This window comes from Lissotriton helveticus, chromosome 1_2 (genome assembly GCF_964261635.1).
Source record: "Lissotriton helveticus chromosome 1_2, aLisHel1.1, whole genome shotgun sequence".
NCBI classification, from domain to species: domain Eukaryota; kingdom Metazoa; phylum Chordata; class Amphibia; order Caudata; family Salamandridae; genus Lissotriton; species Lissotriton helveticus.
Window position 1 is genome coordinate 217,771,613 of NC_136058.1, and position 22,777 is coordinate 217,794,389.

General features: G+C 41.8%; 1 protein-coding gene across 1 annotated transcript in view; it reads left to right on the forward strand.

Moving 5' to 3' along the window:
• TRABD2B (TraB domain containing 2B) overlaps nt 1-22,777 on the forward strand; it is a 628,641-nt gene that overhangs the window by 1,918 nt on the left and 603,946 nt on the right. Inside the window, exon 2 of the mRNA XM_078673472.1 lies at nt 198-758. Coding sequence (XP_078529598.1) covers nt 198-758 — 561 coding nt within the window. The remainder of the gene's footprint in view (nt 1-197; nt 759-22,777) is intronic.

Genomic DNA, 22,777 nt, shown 5'->3' on the forward strand with positions numbered 1-22,777 from the left:
ACCAGTCTTCAATGTTTGAGTAAATTATTTAATCCTACTAAAAAACTGCCATATGCGGTGCCCCGATGGCTTTATCTGGCACACCTGGAACTGATTGGAAAGAGGCTACCACACTATTGCTTTTTAATTAAAAATGCACTTTGCTGTGACGTGTCTTGCCTTTCAACTAATGGATTGTCCTTTCTGCTTTCACCCAGCAAAGTGACTTGAATTCGTTTCTGTGGACCATCAAGAGAGACCCCCCAGCCTACATGTTTGGAACGATCCATGTGCCCTACACACGCGTGTGGGACTTCATCCCTGATAACTCCAAGCGAGCCTTCCGGGAGAGCTCGAGTGTCTACTTCGAGTTGGACCTGACGGACCCCTACACCATCTCGGCTCTGGCGAGCTGCCAGATGCTGCCTCACGGGGAGAACCTCCAGGACGTGCTGCCCCGTGACCTCTACCGCAGGCTGAAGCGGCACCTGGACTACGTCAAGGTCATGATGCCCTCCTGGATGACCCCGGACCAGAGGGGCAAAGGGCTCTACGCCGACTACCTCTTCAACGCCATCGCGGGCAACTGGGAGAGGAAGCGGCCTGTGTGGGTGATGCTGATGGTCAACTCTCTGACCGAGACGGACATCCGGTCGCGGGGAGTGCCCGTGCTGGACCTCTACCTGGCGCAGGAGGCCGAGCGGATGCGGAAGCGGACGGGGGCGGTGGAGCGGGTGGAGGAGCAATGCCACCCCTTGAATGGGCTCAACTTCTCCCAGGTGAGGAACGCACGTCATTCTTTATCTTGAACCACTCAGGGGTTGGTAGAGTAAGGGCTTGTCATTCTTTACATATAGTCATTCTTTACATGCAAATGTCTGAAATATGCAGCAAGTCTGGATAATATATGGTTTTCAGGCCCTCAATGGGAACAATTTAGTAGTGTCGAAAATCGTGTTAAATGTGTTATTGTGGCGTTAAAACGTGCGGTAATACCGCCACACTGCAGAGAAGAGCTATGTCTGGTAGCAGAAGCACAAAGATGAGGATTATACTGTGTCTGCGCGTCATTCCCCGTAATTCAATCAGCGCAGTAATATGGCCATTAGTATGGGTGCTAACACAATTAGTGACGTGTCTGTGGTGTTACCGCAGAGCCCGTCCTTCCTGGTTTAAGGCTTCAATGTGTGTATCTTGGGGACTTATGTGAAAATGTGATGTATTTGCAGGAAGCTTGTCTGCTTGTTGAGTGGGTTTGCTTGGTGTCAACGAGCCACCAATGGGCCACCAGAGAAATCCCTCGCAGGACATTAACACTTTATATGCAGACCTACTCACAGGGTGTGACCATGCGTCACACGATTTCAGATCTCTTCACACGGTCCCCCGTGAGGAGTCGGAATCACAGGGTGGCAGGACAGAGAAGCTGGAAATCACTGGAGGAGTGTGGGTTCCCAGCTCCTCTTTGGAGCCTGAAACAGCCGACGTCGATTAAGGGGTGTGAAACACCCCGGGACATCGGCTGCAGCCCCAGCAGCCTTTGTGTTTTTGTTTTTTTCGGAGGGGGGCGGAGGTCAAAGGGGGCACGGCACGGGGGCAGACGGGCATCAAAGGGAGTTCAGCATAAAGCCTGGGGCACACCCCCTTATCACAATACGAATTTTCTTTTCACGTTGCCAGGTCTGTTGTATACGTCAATGCCAAAAATGAACTAAAATGTTAAAACTTCAAAAAAGAATAACTGACGGGCTGTGAATAAAGAGTTGCCCCAATTTTAAAGTTTTGGAATTACAAATATCTATATTTATTGTGCAGACGCGAAGGAAATTGTGAGTTGTGACATGAGAGTTATACGTTCCCGGCCATGCAAACCTCTGCAGATAAATAAGTGCTTTATATGGTGCAGTCGCTGGGGGACGGGTTATTCCGCCTTCCAGTGAGTTGGGTCCCACAGTCTGTCAGCAGTAACTTGCCCTACACGAGATCTGCCTAATCAGGGCGCTGAGTTGCTCGGTGATCCGAGGGCTCAGATGTCAGAAAGCCGAGCCGGCCGCGCACGTGTTACACGTCTAGCACCTCCGAGGAGCTCAGGGCTGCGCGCAGTAAAAAAACGTCCTCTCAGTACACACACACCGCGATGTGCCCGGGGGTGGGGGGCACCTCGAGCAGGCGCAGCAAAACACGAGAGGGGCTGGTGGAGGCGCGAGGAGTGAGGAGGAGGGTGGGAAGGAAGGCGGGGAGGGAAGAAGGAAGGCGCGAGGCTGGAATGGAAAGAAAAAGAACCAGAGTAAATTAATGAAAAGGAGAAAAATGTGTGCAGATTGTTAGACAAAGTTTAAGAGAGAAACAAAAGAGCAATTCTGAGGTTACTAATTTTCCGGTATTAAAGACGTATTGTTTTCTGGAACAGTTTGCCTCAAGTGATGAATGCATGCCTTTTCTGTGTGTCTCAGTCCTGACTGAAAACATTGCCTCGCGCAGGCCAGGCCACCGCTGTTCAGGATTGTGTCTCATGGTTTGCGGCCAGGGGTGCTTGACGACCGTGGCATGTGTTTTTAACAGAATCAGTTGTTCTTCGTGTGTGTTGTTGCTTCGAGATATATTGGTGGCTCAGGTGTCACCGTCCATCAGTTCTCTGAGACATGCACCTTTGTGTAAGGGTGAGAACTCATTCAGTTGCCTGCCACCCACCTACCTGTGGCATGTCCCGGACTCTCTGCTGTCCATTCACCAAAATACCAGAGCAACTGGAAATGACTTCTTTCATGCACGGCAGCGCCCCGGCAGTAATATCGCTTGGCATTTGACCCTTGGTGACATTATAGGAAGTGACATCATACGACCTTTGACATCAATGACATCAGAGGACCTGTCACATGACCTTTGATCATTAAGACGCCGTAGCATGTGATGTCATCACTCAATTAAAAGAATCAACAAAAAGTGCAAGATCAAAAAATGAAACAGTGCAGAAAATAAGAACTCATTGTAATTGCTACAGTTTTACTAACTAGGGTCGTGCCATGAAACGCGTGAGGTGCAGCCATTGCAGGCTAGGATGAACCTTTGGTATGAGCGTGGCGCAGCCATCACATGCCCAGTACAACCACACCTGGCCACGTTCAGCAGCAATGTGTGCCACATGACAGACTGACAGGCAGCAGCACAGCCACTGCTGGCCTGAAGACGCTCAGGGCAGCCCTCATTTGCAAGGACTCAGCCACAAAGACAGAGACGCCATAAGTCCCAAGCATAGCAGGCAAACGCCAGACTCAGTTTAAAATGCCTAGACATAGTCTTAAATGTCCAAACAGGACAAACCGGACCCCTGTAATGCCAGGCATCCAATGAAGTGACCAGCAACACAATCAGTCGAGCATCAGCCCCAAGGCATGTGTTCCATTGTATAGGCAGACAGAGATGGTACATAAATCATTACTGACAGCTGCATGAGGCCTGCCCTTCTAGTCCACCCATTCATCTGTCTGCTGCTCTGTAGTCATTTCCCATCTTTGCAGGTGCATTCCGATTACTTTACTGCTATATTTATGGAAGGCCTTTTGAATTCTGTTGTTTTGTCTCATTCCTGGTCTTTATGATCACTGACATGGTGTAGATGGCTTTGATGCAGCCGCCTTTCCTGTGATACTTACACAATGATGTGACGTAGGCTTAACTTTTGTCTTTGTTTAAAAGTTGACATCACAGTTTTGCTGCATCTATAGTTAATAAGACATATTACTGCTACCCTATTTAATGGTGTTCAGTTTCCCAACGATGGAGGGATGGAGGGATTCAGACTTGTGACTGTTGTCAGTGGTGATTACTTGGCTGGAGATATTTTACCATCACCTCTTCATGTAGCTAGAGCTTGGACAGGTGTGCACGCCTTTAAGCAGTCACTCTGCACTCTGTGCTGTAGACAGATTTGAGGAACTAATTAGGATGACAAAAATCCACGTGACTTACTTAAAAATCACAAACTGCAAACTGTACCGTAACTTAAATAAGAGCTGCTGTTATGACCCAAGATAAAAGCATATGGTGTATATCGCGCATACTTCTAATTCAAAACAGAATATATTTAAATACATATCATTTAGTTCTAAAACACACACCTTGGAAACCTCTTTTAAAAGTAACTTTCCCTAAATTGTAAATATTTACTGCATGTTTAAAATGACGTCTGATTAAATTTATGTTAGAGGATGTTGTATTGTATGTGTTTTGAATCTTAACACATTATATTCTTTGTGTCTAGCCCTCGTTATTTAGTTTTGTATCTTTGTTGTGGTGTTCTTAACAGCTGCTAATATTATCAAACTAAGCATACTTTAGTTTTCGACCTTCGCATGATGAATGTCTCACTTTGCTGGAGGCGGTTTCAGGCAGTGCACAGTGGGGATATCATTCAGTGGTGGTCAGTGCCTTGTCAGAGAGAGAATGCTGAAATCATGATATATAACAGCAATGCCAGGCTAGAAGTGTGTTGAGCTGGGACAGCTTTAGTGTAGCCGGAGACCTAATTAACAGGTCCTTTGGTATCAGGAAACTGGTGAACCTTAGAACATGAAGTCAGCAGAAAGACTAAGTAGGTGTCTGACAATCTTAGCTCGTGAAGTAAGCATGATTCTTAAAGGCCTATTTACTTTTCGTTTCTGCCTTTGCATCCCCTTAGCCAGAGCTCCTTGCCAGAGAAAAACAAAGTGTATTCCAGGGTTTGAAACTGCTAAATCTGCTGAGCAAGCACTTTCTGTTATTCCATCTTCTCATGTTAAAAGCAAGATGGAGTCTTCTTTGACTTTTTCACATCTTTCCAGCTCCACATTTCAAACAGTTTCCAGATTATTGCTCCCCACTTCTAGTCTCTCGACTCATACAGTTCATGGCTGTAGTGGGATTTTTACCATACATTTTTAGGAGGCCTGTCCATTGAGCTGTACTTTTGTCTGCCCCAGTTTGAGCTTTACAACAGCAAAGCCTCCACTTTATCCATGATGCAGAAAATCACTTGGACAGTGACCGATCAGCCGTCCCATTCACACTGGCCAGTCCACCATCATTTTTTAGGGTACCTACTCTCTGAAAGACCACCATAACGCATGATGGGGCTCCACAGAATCCCCACCTAGTGTCTGAGATTTTCATGAATAACTTTTCAGCTTCTCGCCATCACCTGTAATGGGTATTTACCATTATCCAAAACTTTAGTGGTAGACTTCTAAGGTTGCCATGCCTCTCAGGCCTGGTGAGATTGCTGTCACAGAGTGTTTCTTCCCTTACCAATGCTCCACATGTTTTGAGTGAAGCAGCCTTTGCACAATAACACCCATGAGGGTGGCGGCCATCTAGAAGAAAGACAGACCCTAGTCAATTGTGTGGTGGTGGTGTAGTGAATGTATTGAATGTCCTGTTTACCCTCAGGGTGAGAATTTGCATGTTAAATGTTTTAAAACATGACATACATACAATTATGCACTGGATGTCACATTTGAAAGACAGACTCAGACTTACCACAATCTTACAAATGCTTTCTTTTCTAAAAGGGGACTCTAATTCAACCGCATTACAAAACTTCAAAGCTCTTGGGTAACAGTTGCTGTAATTGTACATTCAAACAGAAGTCTCAGTTTGTAGACTTGCATGGCCAGGACAGGCTCTTACACCGTGCGGTCTGTCAAGCCTTTCGCCTTTATTTCTAGACTATCACAGTGAAGGTTCTCATTTTATGTTGATTGATTCATAGAAGGGTTGTTTTCCATTTATATCATTTTTGGATTTTTATTGACAGGCATTGGGTAGACAGAGGGACAGGAAAGAACATTTATGATACTGACGTTTTAACGACTTTATATAGTGCTTAGTTCTGCCATTTTGCTGTTTCTAAGCAAGGTAAATGACCGGCCTTACTTTTAACTAATTGATCATACCCAGAAGGATGAACTTAGGTTCGATCTTGTGACCTGCACGTTGATATAGATGTCAGTAGAGAGTGTCTAATGGTCTGACCCCATTGCTGATTTAAAGAAGATTGTACTGCTATTAAGTCAGAAAGGAGAGGGAGCAGAGAAGAGAGGAGAAGTGAAGAGAGGGGGAGATCGAGAGAATGACAACCAACACCGGCTAATCGGAGAAACAAGAGAAGCTACAGCATGGATCCAGAAATGTAATAGACACCAATAGACGCAGTCAGAGATGGAGGGGTGGATGGATGAGATGAAAAATATAATGCTGCGAGAGTTTGATGAATTTGAAGAGTGTGTGACATGCAGAGCCGGTCTTTGCTAAGATAGCGCCCTAGGCTTGGGCGGAGAGAAATTTGGGACCATTGCTGATAATAGTGAATTAAACTGAGCAGAAGGGAGTCCCTTTTGTGTTCACGGGTCAGTACCTGGATGAGCAGAGACTGGCCCCGCAAGACAAACATCCCCGCACCACTCCCAGCTCACCTAAATCACCGATAGCTCAGCTGCCTAACGATGATGATGGTTTTGTTGATGTGTGCCTGCAGGGGTCACTGCCGTATGATTATGAATAACTAAATCCACTGCAAACTGGCAAATCAGACATAAATGAACAGACAGGGACAAGGACAAGGCTAGAACTAGATGAGAAGGACGCTGCTGTTGGCATAACCTTAATGCATACAGTTCCATGCACCCCTCAGAAAATTGGTGCCCTGGGCCTGGGCCGGCTCGCCTATGCTAAAGGGCAGCCCTGGTGGTATACATACAATGTAATACAATAAAATACAAACCTGAGAAAACCAAAGAGAGCTACACGTTGGGCCTGATTTAGAGTTTGGCGGAGACTTCTCTGTTGCAATGGTGGCGGAATACCTTCTTCCCAAACTGAAGGTCCGTCTGCCTCACTTTTTGAAATCCTGGCAGTGGAATCTGCAACATGAAATCCACACACATGAGGGAACACTCCCATGGTGAGGAGGTCATTACTTTTTAGAATAAAAAAAAATCCTGCTTTGGGATTTTGTTTCTGAAAATAAAAAACAACATTAAAAGTTTGATTGACACCTCTGTTTTGTCATTTAACAATAATGGTTGCAGAGACTAGAGGTGGGTGAGCCAGGCTCGAGTCTGAAGCCTGGCTCTAGCTCAGCTTAAGTTTATGTTGGAACCTTGAGCTCATAACAAACTGAGCTTTCATGTGGATTCTGCTTGCCTTCCTCTCTGTAGCCTGGATGTGGCGTACCTGACAGAGCTGTTGATTTTGGACATGGGGAGTCTGTTTCGAGTCTGTTTTGAGTGAAGTAGTGTGGCTCACTGGTTAGAGGCGGCAGACCCGAGAGCAGAGGACGGCCCGGGACCAGGGTTCGATTCCCGGCGCGGCAGGTTTCTGGACCAGGGTCAGCGGACTTGATAATTCTCTCGCCTCGGTGCCCACTCTGATCAGCGATCACACTCGGCAACTCTGGGCATTAGCTTGCCTCATCTTCACTAACGGCCCCACCAGACCGCCGGGGATGCCTGGTCTCACCCTGGAGATACCCATTAAGGGACCATCTCTCAGGGAAGCCAGGAAGGGTTTCGCAGCGGTCGAAGCGCCTTGGGACCCTACGGGTAAGTAGTGCGCTATATAAATGCCTATACATACATACATACATACATACAGTCTCAGCGCCGACTCATAACCCTGTGATTCCGGGCAAATCACTTAATCTCCATGTGCCTACCAAAAATGAATGTGTCCATGTGTAATGTAACTGGTGCTCATGTAAAGTGCTCCAATACATTTGGGTCGAGTTTGAGCAATATAAAAACTGCAGAAAAATGCACAAAAATTTAAAAATAAGGTCTTAACATAAGGAAAGTCAAATAGATATCATTAACTGGCTGATTTGTACAAAGTGAAACCAGAAAACCTGGTTGAATCACGGCTTCCCTGCTTAAATTGTGTGATCTTAGGCAAATATTTTACTTCACCCATTAAATTATAGTGTATGAAAACACTATCAAATATGTCAGTTCAGGATACCAGTAGTACAAAAACCTATTGTGTTTGATTTAATGGACTATTATGTTGCTCTATAATAACCTGATCACACACAGGGTTAATGTGACAATTGACTTGCCTCTTACTTCACTAATGGTTCATGTTTAAAAATGTAAAAGTCTAAACTTAAGTACTTTTAATGAAGTACTTCTCAGTGCAGTACTATAATGTGACATTTTAATGTCAAAGTTGCCACATGTCAAACAAATAAGCTTTTTAGAATTTCGAAGATACTTTATCATATTTTACCTGGTGTTTGTTGTATGATTTACATAGCAAACATTTCAGGGTGTGACTCGTGCACTGGCTCTAAGATCCGAGTCTGATCCTTGGCTCAGCTCTGGCTCGGCTCTCTCCTGTTATTTTGTTGGCTCGCCCACCTGTAGCACAGATGGATGTAAAATAAATGGTGGAATTCTTTTAGATCTGATATTCAAGTGCTATACAGAAATATTGCCCCGAAAAAATCTGAATATTCACTGTTCTCCTGTCCAAAAACATCATATGCTATGTTAACAAAGTAGGTATCCTCTCATGGACTGCATTTCTGGATTTTTTCATTAGCTTATGACATGGTCACTTACATCAGTTATTTCAGTGAGTTTTTGTTCCCCACTTTAACCATAGCAGAAACTATGGCAATACCTACAAAAAATAACATTCAGGAGTTCTTAATCAAGTTATGCCTCTTCTATAGAGATGTCACTTTGGCCCATTCTTAATTTCTACAAACATTTCTGGAAAGTTTATCAGTATTTGAAGAGTATGTGATGTAGTATCAAGCAACAAATCACGGTCTTTTGTAGAATTTGCTGTGTGTCTGCACCCCAGCATGATTTATCACTTTGTCTTGTGTAAAGCAATGTTAGACAGTATTCTTTTCAGTCAACAAGATTTGCATGTGACAGGATTTATCAGCATCCAGTGCCTCATAGCAAGACTTGCATGTATACATTAGCTCTTAGGAGGATTTGTTTCGTGTTCATAGCCTAATTGAAATACCTTTGTATAAATTACTGCTTAGGAGTTTTTATGGACTCACAGCAAGATTTTAATTTATATTTTTGCCCCTAGTAGGATGTATCCATGCCCATTGCTTACCAGCAGAACTTGTCTGTATACATTAGATCTTAGTAGGATTTGACTGGGTTTGTTGTTTCTTTGGAGAATTGACAGTATTCATTACTGCCAACATGGTTTTTTAGTGTTGATGTCCTCTTCCAGTACTTGCCTTTAGTTTTGCTTGCTTATATTCTTGCAGCATCAGTTCCCCCCAAATATCATTTGGCTGGGTTAGATATTACCAAGAAGGAGTTATAAATATTTTTGCCTCCATACAGGACTTGCTAGTATTGGCTTTGGCCTTAAAGGAATCACGTATATAAATTGTTCTAAGACAGATTCAGCAGTTTTCCTTTATGGCCACGAAGGTGCCTATGTCCCATGGTTGCCACTCTCACAAATCCCAATGTCTGCCCGACACCCGTCCATCAATGCTTTGCAAATTATTTTTTTGTCAGACAACAAAAATGTGCACAGTAACCACATATTTTACATACACTTACAAGTGAAAAACCTAACCTCAACAGAGACTCTAGTACATGGGAGTCACCTAACCATAACTAGTTTGTTCCTGTGCAACCAACAACATACCCGTTCCTGAGTGAGATCATGTCTGGTTCCATGACCCTTACTCTTAAACCCTCTGGATGGGACCCTCCGTTTGGGAGGTTCCCACCTTCCCTTTCCCACACCTGAAGCTCTTGTGCAGGGGGCCCAGCTACCCTTAGAATTCCTATCTCGGGCACCTCTTGCACCCAAGTCCTTTATTCTCCAAAAGGCCTGTGCTAGTTCGCCCCAACTGCACCTGCGCAGGAGGTTGACAGGTAAGGACTGCATGTCAGCGTCCACTCACAACCCCCTGCATTACTGTAATCTCCTTCCAAGCTGCTGCCAGCAACCTTTTGAGGGTCCAGTAATGCTGATGTGGTTTACTGGCATGAAAAGGTGCTGTAGGGGCCCCAAAGTGCCCCCACCAATCATGGCCCCACCCAACAGCCTACAGGAATACGATCCATCAAAAATCACAACATACTTTAAAAACTGGAAAGGAAAATGTTAGCAATGAAATTCAACCAAACGAAAAACTTTGTAACAATCCTGAGTTCCTTCAAAGAAAACACCAAACAGTTGATTCAAATTTAAAAACTTCCTCCTCCTGCCCACTCCCTATGCCCATTGCCCTGGGTATGGTGAGTGGGGAAACAAGTACTCTGCCCGTGCAGCACCCATAGGGGCACTAGGGAGGGGCTTTCAGCAGGGCTGCAGCCTTCATAGTGATGTAATGTCAGGCGTGGGGCAGGCGTCCTACAAAATCCTGTTGGGGGCAAGGAGCAGTGTTGTTTGGGCGGAGAATGGGAAACAAAGAGACCCACTCGCCACCTTGTGACTCTTTTTAAAGGGTGCCATCCTGTGCCCGTGATCGCCGATTGCAAGCACCTTAGTGCTTCAGGGTTTGCCCTGGTTATGGCCATGCCTCCCCTCGGAGAGCACTACCAATTCCCCATGACCCGAGGCACCCCCGCCATATCCGTCCGTTCTCCGGAGTTGGAAGTGCCTCTTCGATTGTCTTTTAAGCTCTGCATTATACACACTGGCCCACAAAAAAATGATGGAGACCAATTGCTCCAGCAGATATGCAAGCAGGCATTGACTCCCAGCCAGCAAGTACAGCCCAGATGCATCACAACCAGCATAAATTGTTAGCATTCAGTACCTTCTAGCTGAATTGATCTGTATTCCTTCCCTATAGAAGGATATTCGTTCATTCATGGCCTCTTAGCACGATTTGTCTGTGTTCATTGCCACTGCAAGATTTTCTGAGATTTGCTTAACAGGTTGGTCAGTATGTATTGGCTTTCCAATACAAACAACCCTGTCCCTGGACGTTAAAGGTAGGTATGGATTTGCAACAATAGAGAGGCTATATGTCAATTTCTACTATTACAGGTAATGGTATGCAGAGTTAGCTACCAGCCTTTTTAGTTCAACAGACCACGCCTGATAATAAAGAATAAAAGTTGTGTGCTAGGTGTGTCTGTTGATTTTAATCACTGTTTGTCACCAAAGGAGTAAATATTCATTACTCTTCTGCACTTCACACGTTTGTTTTTCTTTTTGGACACTTTTATTTTTCAAAACAAAATGACTACCTATGATGATAAAAGGGATACCTGCCAGTGGCTCCGATGGTGGTGCGCCCGTGAGGGGTCATTTTGTTTCTCACACATTTTTTCACGTTTGACTGTTTGATGTACTGTGAAAATTGCGAAAGCAGACATCATTTTTTGTTCGTGTTGACTGTCTTGTTGAAAGCTCACAAGGGATCTCTTGAGTTTTTAGAAATAGGACGAAACAGGCTATTACACCTTAAGATTCAATTGGAAAGGTCTGGTGGCACAATAGTAGAAATTGACATATAGCCTCTCTATTGTTGCAAATCCATACCTACCTTTAGCGTCCAGGGACAGGGTTGTTTGTATTGGAATGTTTATGAGTGGAGGGCTGCCCTGGTTTTCCCTTAACCCCTCTGGGCTCCTTTGTGGAATGAACAGCATGTATTGGCACCAATTAGATGAGCTGTATGTATCACCCATAGTGGTGCTTATTTCCTCTTGCAGAATATTTTGGTATTTATGACTAGTAGGAGAGCAAAAGTTGATAGCACAACAACACAGACACACATTAAGTAATCACGGCCAAGAACTAATAAAAGCATCCAGAAGGCACTCCGACTAGTGGGTCTACATCTGAGCAGTCAGGAACTAAATAGGGCGTTGATTCTCCTCAGCCAGGAAGAAACTATAGATGAAGAAGCATAGCCGAGCACCAGCAACTAATTCTACACATTCAGGTAGCTAGCTGAAGACAGTAAGCATCAGGTTTGGCTGTTGGTAGGATGAAACAACAAATGGGGAAAATGGAGGTTTAGCTGAGCTGTCTTTTGTGGAAGTAGGGATGGCTGCTCATTAAACATCCACACACTAGCTTCTAAAATGTACGCTATTTCAAAATCAGGATTTGAATCTGCTCCCTTCTAAGTATGTGATTGGATCAGATGTGCAGCTGCTAATGGAGTTACTTGAGAAATCAACACAGTAGTAATCTTCGGCCGTGGCATCTGGTGCAAGTGATTTATGGCTAAAGGTTGTGACTGTTTTCAATGTTTGCCACAATCAGACGTGGCCTCCAACAGCAGATTCATGCTCAACTCAAGAGAACCCTGCTGTGCTAGGAAGCAGTCTAACATAACAATGGAGTGATGGTAAGAGGGACCAGCCTAAGACTGGGTCTAAGAGTATCATCTACAGGTCATGAGTCTTCCAAAATCCATGGCATCCTTTATTCATCAGTGGAGAGCTGCCAAACCAAATAAATGATCTCCTGCTCTCTTTTTCTGTCACCTTCACTATTTCCATTCACTATCACTCGCTACCAGCAGCCAGCTAGTCAGATGACTGCACGCCATTGTGGAGTAGGACCAGCACTTAGATTAGATCATCTCCTTCTTGTCTTCTCTAATACTTCTTTCCAGCCAGAGTTCCTTATTCCACCATATTTAACATAGCCACTAAAACTTGCATTGCTGCTTGTTGTTGCTCAAAGGGTGTGGAGATGCTGGTCTTTAAGTCCCACTGCAATAATCTGCAGTCTGGGCTGCCTACAGATCTATGAGCAGGAAATATGAGTAAAAGATTTTACACCATATGAATCACAGGGAATTGTGGGACAAGACTGATCACAGCCTATTCCGTTCATGCAGCAAAATATATCCCCCTTTTATTTTTTGACTTGCCAGAATTTCAGAATCAATGCTGGTTAGACATTTGTGGTGAAACTAGTCACAAAAGGTAATAATTTACACAGATTTTGCTTAAATTCTCTAGCTTGATTGTAAAATAAAAGTACAAGGTTTGCTTTTCTCAATATTGCGTCACCAACCACACCAACAGCAAGGATTCCAGAATGTCCCTTTGTTTGATGTCCCCTTTAACTGAATGAATCCTTTTCATGATCTTTGGCAATACTTAATAATGCAAGTAGTCAGTGAGTAAATCACAAAAGAATAAGTGCCGGGACCTAAAGTTTGTTAAGAAGCCCGCGGTGCACAGTGTCTAAGGTCTGGGTACCGAATACCAAGGCTGCATAGCCTTGTTTCCACCTCATGACTCTTTCATCCACCACCAGACACTCTCTGCCCCTTTATCTCGCTCTTGCAGGTACCTGCTTCCTCTATTTCTCATCTTTCTTTTTCTCTTCCTCCTTCTGTCCTCCTTTTGCGTTTTTCTCTTGCTTGCTCAAGATCAAAATCTCATGATGAAAAATATGTGCTGGTCTCCTAAAATGAGTGCCGATGGGCCTGACCTGCAAGCCCCGGCTTAAATTATGAGTAAGGCTCCCGGTTTCCCGTTTTTACGGATTTTTACAGATAAATACAGACAGAAAACAATGTGTTTTCTGTCTGCATTTATCTTTAAAAGTGGATAAATACAGAAAATGGTGCTTCTTTTAAGTGGCTCTCAGTGCTTTCTTTCATGAATTACAGGCCATCAGCTAAGCAGATGGACAGCATGGGAAATTAAAAAACAGGATGAAATGTCTTTAAATAACGGAATATGTTAACATATATTCATGGTATAGTGCTAATATCTACCAGTGTATGTATTGTGTAATATTTGGCAGCTTAATTAGCTAAAACACCACAGACATCAAAGTATGAGTGCGCGCCTGTCAGTTAAATAGATAAGGAAATGTACAGTTTTACAACTTCATTTATACGTAAATACAAAATAAATATGGATAAATACAGATAAAATGGCCCAAAAATAAATATGGATAAATACAGACTGAAATGGCCAAAAAATAAATACCATAAAACCAGGAGCCCTAATTATGAACTACCTATAGTAAATGCACTTAAGTGTAACCTTTGGACTCAAGAAGCAGTTTAGTCCTTAGCATTATAGCTTGCCCATTCACACTAAAGGGCCAGAATCGGACCTAAAAGGCTCGGCCACCATGTTTCTGACATATGCCTGCCTTGCTCCTGCCAAACATCTGTGTGTACCCTCTAGCGTCACCGGTCAGTGTTTATTTACACTAATTTTTATATTTTATGCTAAGTAGTGCTAATGCAGCCAATAGAGAAATAATGACACTAAAAAACTCCTGTGGGCAGATCCAAGATGTCACTGAAAATATTTAAACCAATGTCTGAAGAAGGCTTACCCAAAGTCCCTTAAATTAAGCATGACATACATTTTGTTTGCCATGGATGGCTACACATGCCAAACACACCAACCTCAATATGAGTAGTAAGCTGGTTTGCTTGAGTGCAGCCACAGTACTCATTTAAAAAATGAAAAGTGTTCTCCAGCTCTGCAAAGAGAGAAACTCGTACTGAAAAAAAGTGACAAGATAGCCAACCAATGACAAGCAATGGGCAGCCAAAACTCACTGTGAGTATTTTGTATAGTAGACAACAGGTCCTCGACTGCAGACATCTACTACGCCAGACCCAAAAATGAAAGGGGACAATCAGCTGGAAAACAATGTAAAGCAACCTAATTGAATGTTTTGTTTTTTATTTTGTCAATTCAGGCGGGACTGCTGCTGAAAGTATCTATTTCTTTAGCTATGCACTGGATAGCACAAGCACCCACCTCCTTCAAGAAAATAAAACCCCAGAATGCACTGGGCTGGCACAAGCAACGTTTCCATAATTTACACAAAAAACCTTTGAATGCCAAGTGCACAGAGACATTCATTGTTTTACGACATGTCACTTCTGATCGCCTGGCTTGTTTTATATTTCTCGAGGCCGCTTTCACTTCAGATGTACAGTAGAACATTCTGGATGGTTTCTGCTGTTTGCCCTGCAGCCATGTTCCTCTGTGCCCAATTCCAGCTCCCAGGACTGCAAACGCGGCAGATTGCGAACCTTAGGGCAAAAAAATACACTGCACGCTCTTTTTCTTGTTAGATCGCTTTATATGGAGAAACGGAATATTATAAGGACTCTCAAATGCATTTTGGAATTCTGACACTGGCCTCTTCCAAAGAAAGCAGAGTCTTAAGAAAAGAAACCTGTGAGGTCTGAGTGTTCCATTATTGGCGTCCATGGCGCTGCTACAGACCATTACAGTGCTTCATAAATCACACTGACAGCAGGGGGTCGTTATTTAAAACATCGGATTTAAAGCAGAAGTGTTGCCTGGAAAGGTCAATAAAGAGAAAAGAGCCAATTTCGTGCTCTCTTCATTCATCTTTTTTGTATTTCAAGATGGGACATGGACTCCACGCTTTCCAAATCCACCTGTATGTAGTTAGCGGGGATCCTTTTATTCAGCATCGCTTACCTATAAAACACTTAATCAGAACTCTAAAATCAATACCACACACTACTATATGTAATTAAAGAATGATAATGCAATGGAACTTTCAAGAAATGTCCACCTCACTGTTTATTGCCCACTCCAAGTAGGGGTGGACACACTTTGTGTGGGGAGTCTTGACGTGGTGCGCCTGTGGACACTCTGTGTGTTCCGCGTACTCGTCCTCAAGGCTACGTAGAGCCATGAACTTCATTTTCTCACTTGCAGTAATTTTCTGGCACAAATCATTGGGTGTTCCAAAAAAGAGGGCCCGCACCACAGGGAGCATGGGTCAGGACGCAGGTGAGTTGCCAGCAATTTGAAGGAGGCCCTAAGCATGCATCCTGCTTGGCCATGCACATCTTACTGTTGAATCCTGAAAGAGAAAGGCCACTTTGCACAGTGCCATGGCCTGAACATGACAGTCTCAAAGTTTTATGGCCCCACAGATTGCATTGACTGCTTCCAGTAGTGGTGGGCACTGCCATATAGTTAAGAAACGGTGTTTTTGAACAAAAGCAAACATCAGTCATAGCGGTTACGTGCTCCGACAATCTTATGTGAGAGGAGTGACACAACGTAAAGAGGAGGGACCAGGATAATAATACAATAAGGTTTTGCCTTCCAGACCGTTACCCCATAAGCCAAATATGCAAAATAGAAGACTAACTTCTCAAGCATCAAATGACTAGTACTTGATAGTCCCTACCTGGCCAGACCACCTTTACATCTTTTTACAAGTACCCAGAAGGTATTTTATTACTTATTGTAAGATTTTTAATGAATCAAACAATAAATATTTATACTTACATACAGTACCCAGAAGGAACACTTTTCCTGAGATGGCTAAATTGCTGAAAAGTCTTACCTAATTGCAATGAGCACCATCTTTCAGGACAACTTGGTCCTCCCTTCAGTTCGCCTTTATCTAACCATGCACCTCACTACACAAATCATTTCCAGTGCACAGAAGAGAAAGGCCATGCACAGGCAATAGTATATCTCCTTTGGCCATTTAATGTAATGACCAGTGCAATTTTAGGAGGATGCAAAATTGAACAGGTCAGCTTGGCTTTCTAGCCTGGCTTCTGATCACAGCAAGCATCCTCTTTAACCTGCTGTGCTTCACATTCACTACACGCTCGGGCTTCCTGTCTAGCAGACAAAATTTACCACTTGTGTTTTTTGTGATCAGTCAATGCATTCAAGGTCAAATCCCTAGGCTTTGCTTGCTCTCCAAGGTTCAGTCATTGATTAGATGTATGAGCAGTCGGGATTCAGAATTCTTCTACTCTCTGGGGATAGGAGTTGGCCTAACGGCTAGGGCGGTTGACCTCAAATCTGGGGACCGGGTTTGAGTCTCGGCAAGGACGCAGCAGCATCCTGTGATTTTGGGCAAATCACTTAATGTCCCCGTGCCTAACAAAATGGATGTGTCCTCATGTAACGCAACTGGTGCTTTTGTAAAGTGCTCTGATACCCGATATATAAAACTCAGTAAAAAACAAACAAAAAAAGATGTTCAAGAGCAGTCGTAATTCGGAATGCTTCTACTCAAGACGTTCAAGAAACAACTGTATCTGGCACATTCTAGAACCACATGGATTGACCGCTGCACTTCAATACTTATGTAATAGCATCGGTGTGATGCTACTGTTTGAAATAATAATTGACTTGGTGAGCCACTCCCACACACAGTTCATGGATTTGGGACAGTCATTTCCGGAGCTCGCATGCAGGGCCACTCTGGTAAAATACCCTCATGCTCATTACTATTTTTAATATTTTTGGAATAGTCACTTATGAAGTCTATTGTCCTAGTATTCTCTCCCTACTTTTGTGCCCCTTACACTCAACAACTCAACCATAGGATATCCTCTATTTACGGCTCAAATCCTCCAATTAAACTGGCTAATACCACAAAATGCATTATTTTATTTACTCTGAATAATGCCCACTAATACGCTTGATAGACATCTAATGTACACTTTATCATGTGATTCTGTGGAGTACAAAAACCTGACTTAAATCGCAAAAAATGTGCAAGTCCCTGGTTCGTTAGAAAGGCGCTCATTATGAGTTAATTTGTTCACTGAATTTTCTTAAGTCCCCCCACGTACTGAATAGAAATGAGCCATGTATATGCCTAGTCCATGCCATTCTATTGCTTGTCAGCACCTTTTGCCAGAGGGGTCATGACCTACGACCAGGTACTGCCGAGTCCCCCGCCCCAAGTTCATATCCCTTCGCCATCATGACCCCCTGGGTACCACAAACCACCTCCCCTTCTCCCCTGAGGCATAGATATAAGGTCAACACAATTTTCATGGGTTAGGGGGGTGCACAGACATAATATCGACTCCAAAATATCGTTTGGACAGAATATCGAGTTTTAAATATCGTTTGGAGAAAATATCGACAGGACAGAATATCGACTGCCAAAATATCGTTTTTAAGGTAAGTGAAGTAATATCGACTGTAAATAATATAGAAAGTGAAAATATCCAAGTATATAATCTAGATAGTAAAAAATATAGTTTTTTAAATAATATGTAATTATTTATAGTGTTTTTATGTTATAATATGTGTGAAAAGTGTCATTTTATGTTATAATTATTTTTAATTAACTGTAGCGGGTTGTGGGTTTATAGGGGAATAGGGTGGGAAGTAATTTAATTATAATTAATTAAATATGTGAATTTATTAATTGGTAGTAATAATTAATTAATTGGTAATTAAATAATATATGTTAATTATTTAAAATTTAATTGGTAATTAATTTAATTTAATTTATTAATTGCTAATTATGTAAATTAAAATAATGTATTTCCTGTAGCGGGTTGTGGGTTTATAGGGGAATAGGGTGGGAAGTAATTTAATTATAATTAATTAAATATGTAAATTTATTAATTGGTAGTAATAATTAATTAATTGGTAATTAAATAATATATGTTAAATATTTAAAATTTAATTGGTAATTAATTTAATTTAATTTATTAATTGCTAATTATGTAAATTAAAATAATGTATTTCCTGTAGCGGGTTGTGGGTTTATAGGGGAATAGGGTGGGAAGTAATTTAATTATTATTTATTAAATATGTAAATGTATTAATTGGTAGTAATATTTAATTAATTGGTAATTAAATATTTGTTAATTAATTAAAATTTAATTGGTAATTAATTTAATTTAATTTATTAATTGCTAATTATGTAAATTAAAATAATGTATTTCCTGTAGCGGGTTGTGGGTTTATAGGGGAATAGGGTGGGAAGTAATGTAATTATTATTTATTAAATATGTAAATGTATTAATTGGTAGTAATATTTAATTAATTGGTAATTAAATAATATTTGTTAATTAATTAAAATGTAATTGGTAATTAATTTAATTTAATTGATTAATTGCTAATTATGTTCAATTAAAGGGGTATTTTTAGGGTTCAGGGTCAGTTTTTAGTTTTTGGGTAAAGGGGTATTTTTAGGGTTCAGGGTCAGTTTTTAGTTTTTGGGTCAAGGGGTATTTTTAGGGTTCAGGGTCAGTTTTTAGTTTTTGGGTAAAGGGGTATTTTTAGGGTTCAGGGTCAGTTTTGGGTTTTTGGGTAAAGGGGTATTTTTAGAGTTCAGGCTCAGTTTTTAGTTTTTGGGTAAAGGGGTATTTTTAGGGTTCAGGGTCAGTTTTGGGTTTTTGGGTAAAGGGTTTTTTTAGGGTTCAGGGTCAGTTTTGGGTTTTTGGGGTACAGGGGTACAGTGTAAAAATAAAGTAAAATTAAATTTACATTAATTTAATTTAATGAAATTAAATTGAATTAAATTATATTTAAATAATTTTAAATAATTTAAATTAAAAAAATTATTATATACTTACCAATACTTACGTTGTAATGGTAGTGCGTTGTAAAAGTTGCGTTGTAACGTCATATATCCACTGTTGCACTCTTTGCAGTGGGAATAGTAATTTTTACTCTTTTGTATTTGTACGTTAATAATATTGGCTATTATTTAATTAAATGTTGTTACTATATATATATATGTTTTAAGAAATATGATAAAAAAATATTATTTTTTTAATTTCATTAATTATTTAAATATTAAAAGTTATTTTAAGTATTGTTAATTATATTTTAGTAATTAATTTTTTATATTAATGTAATTAAACATTGTTTTTATTAAAGTCGATATTTTTTACAACTATATTTTTGTAAACGATATTTTGTACTCGATATTTTTGTACTTACCTGTTTGTACATACAAACTCGATATTTTGGTTGTAGATATTTTTTCCTCGATATTTTGGGTAGTCGATATTTTGGCAGTCGATATTATTTCAGTGATCCGTTAGGGGTCGGAAAACCCCGGCCATATTTTAAATGATAAAAAACATATTCAACATTTTTATATTTTCAATACACAGAAAACCCGACCATCAGTACAGAAGTTTCATACATCAACCAATTTTACATATACAACGTATTTACAATTATTTGGAATGGCTAACCTTAACATATTGTCTAAAACATAGTCATTCCAAACCTAAAACTAAAGTATGTACAATATTATTTTCTTCATATCCCAAATTGAGTCTAATGGCAAGGTCATGATTGGTCCAACTCTGTTTCTAGATCCATCTCTCCTACTCGAGTGACCTTGCGCAGGAGGTCTGGTTGCCCAGGAGATAACCTCTCTCGGGCACCCCTATGCCCTGAAATACTACCTCCAAGGGGCTGTGCTGTTATGCCAATTTGGCGGCCATGCACCTGTGCAGGGATTGGCACAAACGGCCTGCTGGAAGCGGAACTTCTCCACCCCCCCCCCGCACTCTCAAGCCTACCGGCCCAAAACACCCCCTGGAGTTCCATGAGAGCCCACTGCCCCCCCCCCCCCATGTGTCCCGATTAACAATGGTGATGCCTACTAGGGACTGTAAAAGGCCCCATCACTCATGACCTTACTGCTGACCAAGGATACCATCGCATAAAATTCAACAATGAGCGGACCTGCAATAGATAAAAAAAATATGTAAAACAGTACCAAATGCGATAAAAACATTCACAACCTGAAAGAGAAATGTGGAGACAACCAGTAATGGAACACTCATTAAATCTGCTGCTGTAGTGTAGTTCCTATCATCCCAATAGGCTCTGCGCATTGGAATAATATCTTCAATAGTATAGACCTAGGGCAGAGGTTAACTAGGTCTTCTACCGACGATATTAGACTTAAAGTTTTGTGTTTGCCAGCTAGCTCAGAGTTCACTAGAAACTTTCTCGAATAGGCAAGGAGGATTTTAACCTCCCTGGATAGACAAGAAGGGATTTAGTTTCTGACAACCATAGAACATGACAACTTTGCTCTCCCCTAATCAAGAGTGTATCTCTAGAGTCGTGTGAAAACAAAAGACAACTTATTTTCCTCAGTCAGTTCAGTGCATTCTTAGTTTCACCAGATTGTAGAGAAAAGGAAAAGACGGGCGTGTTCAATAAAAGATGTTATTTATTGATCAGTCTCCTTTCTCATACAAGAGAAATGAATCGCTATTATTGTAATACTTATAGTTAAGTAAAGTGCATACAGTAAAGACAGAATTATAAAATAATACTGTAAAAGCATTGATATGGTTTCTAAGCCATATGATACCTTAAAATAGATAAAATAGATACATACATATATACATTTGACTAATCATACTCAACTGGTGCTTCTAACCACGCCTACCCCAGTGTACCTGACCTAAGCCTAATACGTGGGCGGGAGTAGATAAGTAGCAGTTTAAGTTAAGTTTGTTTGCCAAGGGACTGATTCGAGAATTCTCTGCAAGGGGTTATTCAGTTCTGTACCTGAGATCTAGAATGATGCAGGGCTGGTATCTCTTATCCCAGGTCTTGATATTCCAGCTGCCTGCGAGGGCTGCTTGGAAGCGCCGGAGCTGGATTTCTCAGCAGGAGAAAGGCAGCGTCTCGTTCTCAGCGCGTCAGGAAGGCGGGGCAGCGCCTGTGGGCTTCGCTCTCTGCTGGGCTCCTCGGCACGTCTCGCTGCCTCGATCTCGTCACCACCGCATGTGTTTGCTTAAGGCAATGTCGGTAATATTTATACCTGAAAGGTGCCGAGATTGACGTAAGGATGGACATATATACGTCAATAAGAATGTCATATGAACGGGCTCGTTCGCACATTCTTTTGCTGAAGTTCTCTGTGAAATCAAAACAATGGCTATGGGAATTTCCCAGGTCGCTGTAGGTTTGATTTGTTTTGAGAACTCCATATGCCTTATCACGGGCTGGAGGAATATCGCTTGTCTAATTAGATGGCATGCGTTATGACCTAATCAGATAACGCGCTTCTGTGCCGTGGTGTGGCTTAATCAGATAACGGTTTTTGCACCGTTAGATGGCTGCTAGTTAATTATTAACCAGACCAGGGTCAGGAATAGGGGAATCGATACAGTACCTATAGGAATACATCACACTGCCTCAGGGGATGGTGGGAGGGCAATTGAAAATACTCTGTCACGTAGACGGATCCATTGTCAGCTGCGGAGCGGCGAGGAAAAGACAGTCCCACCTGTCTGTAGCCCCCTTTGAAGGGTCCGCGATCAGGGTTGGAGATAATTGAGTAATTGATTGCTTCCGGGACAAGCCCTCTCTTGTCCAATCAGGGGCAAAGGTTGGGGCTGGTGCCAGCCACGTCACCAGCGGTATCACCAGCCCAGCCCCACTATGGCTTCGGGGACCGGCACAACCGCCATAGCCATGAGAGTTCTGAATGCTAATGATTAGTTATGACAGTACTTCTCCAACTTTGAGAGAATGGTGAAAAGTCATCAGTTATTGCATGCTTGTGAGATTAAAAATCCGTTACAGTGAGGAGTTTGATGTTCACTAGACATATCTGGTGAAGAAGTGGGAGGCAGAATTTAGGTTATGTCATATCATGTCTAAAGTTACAGACTCAGGAAAAGCAGAGGCCTGCGTGCTATATCAAGGCGAGGCAGGATGCTGACCCGGTGATTAAGGTGCTGACTTTGGATAACAATGATCTGGGTTCTAATCCTAGATTTGACATTTTATCAATTGGTGTACCTGATATTATGAATAGGTTTACTGTATTGATATTGTTTTGTTCTGTTCATCACCAATCACCTGATTTAATAGACTATCATCTTCAGTGTGGAAAGTTTACAGTAGAAATGAGGTGTTTACAAATAAATATATTAAAAACAATTATTTAAGTAGTACCAGATGCCGAGGCAGATACTTGAGTTTATTGTCCAGAATGAGGTTGCACAGCTGTCTGTTTCTTTAATATCTTAGTAAAAGTAAAAAAATGACTTCTGTAAAGACTTTGCCTTTAAATAGTT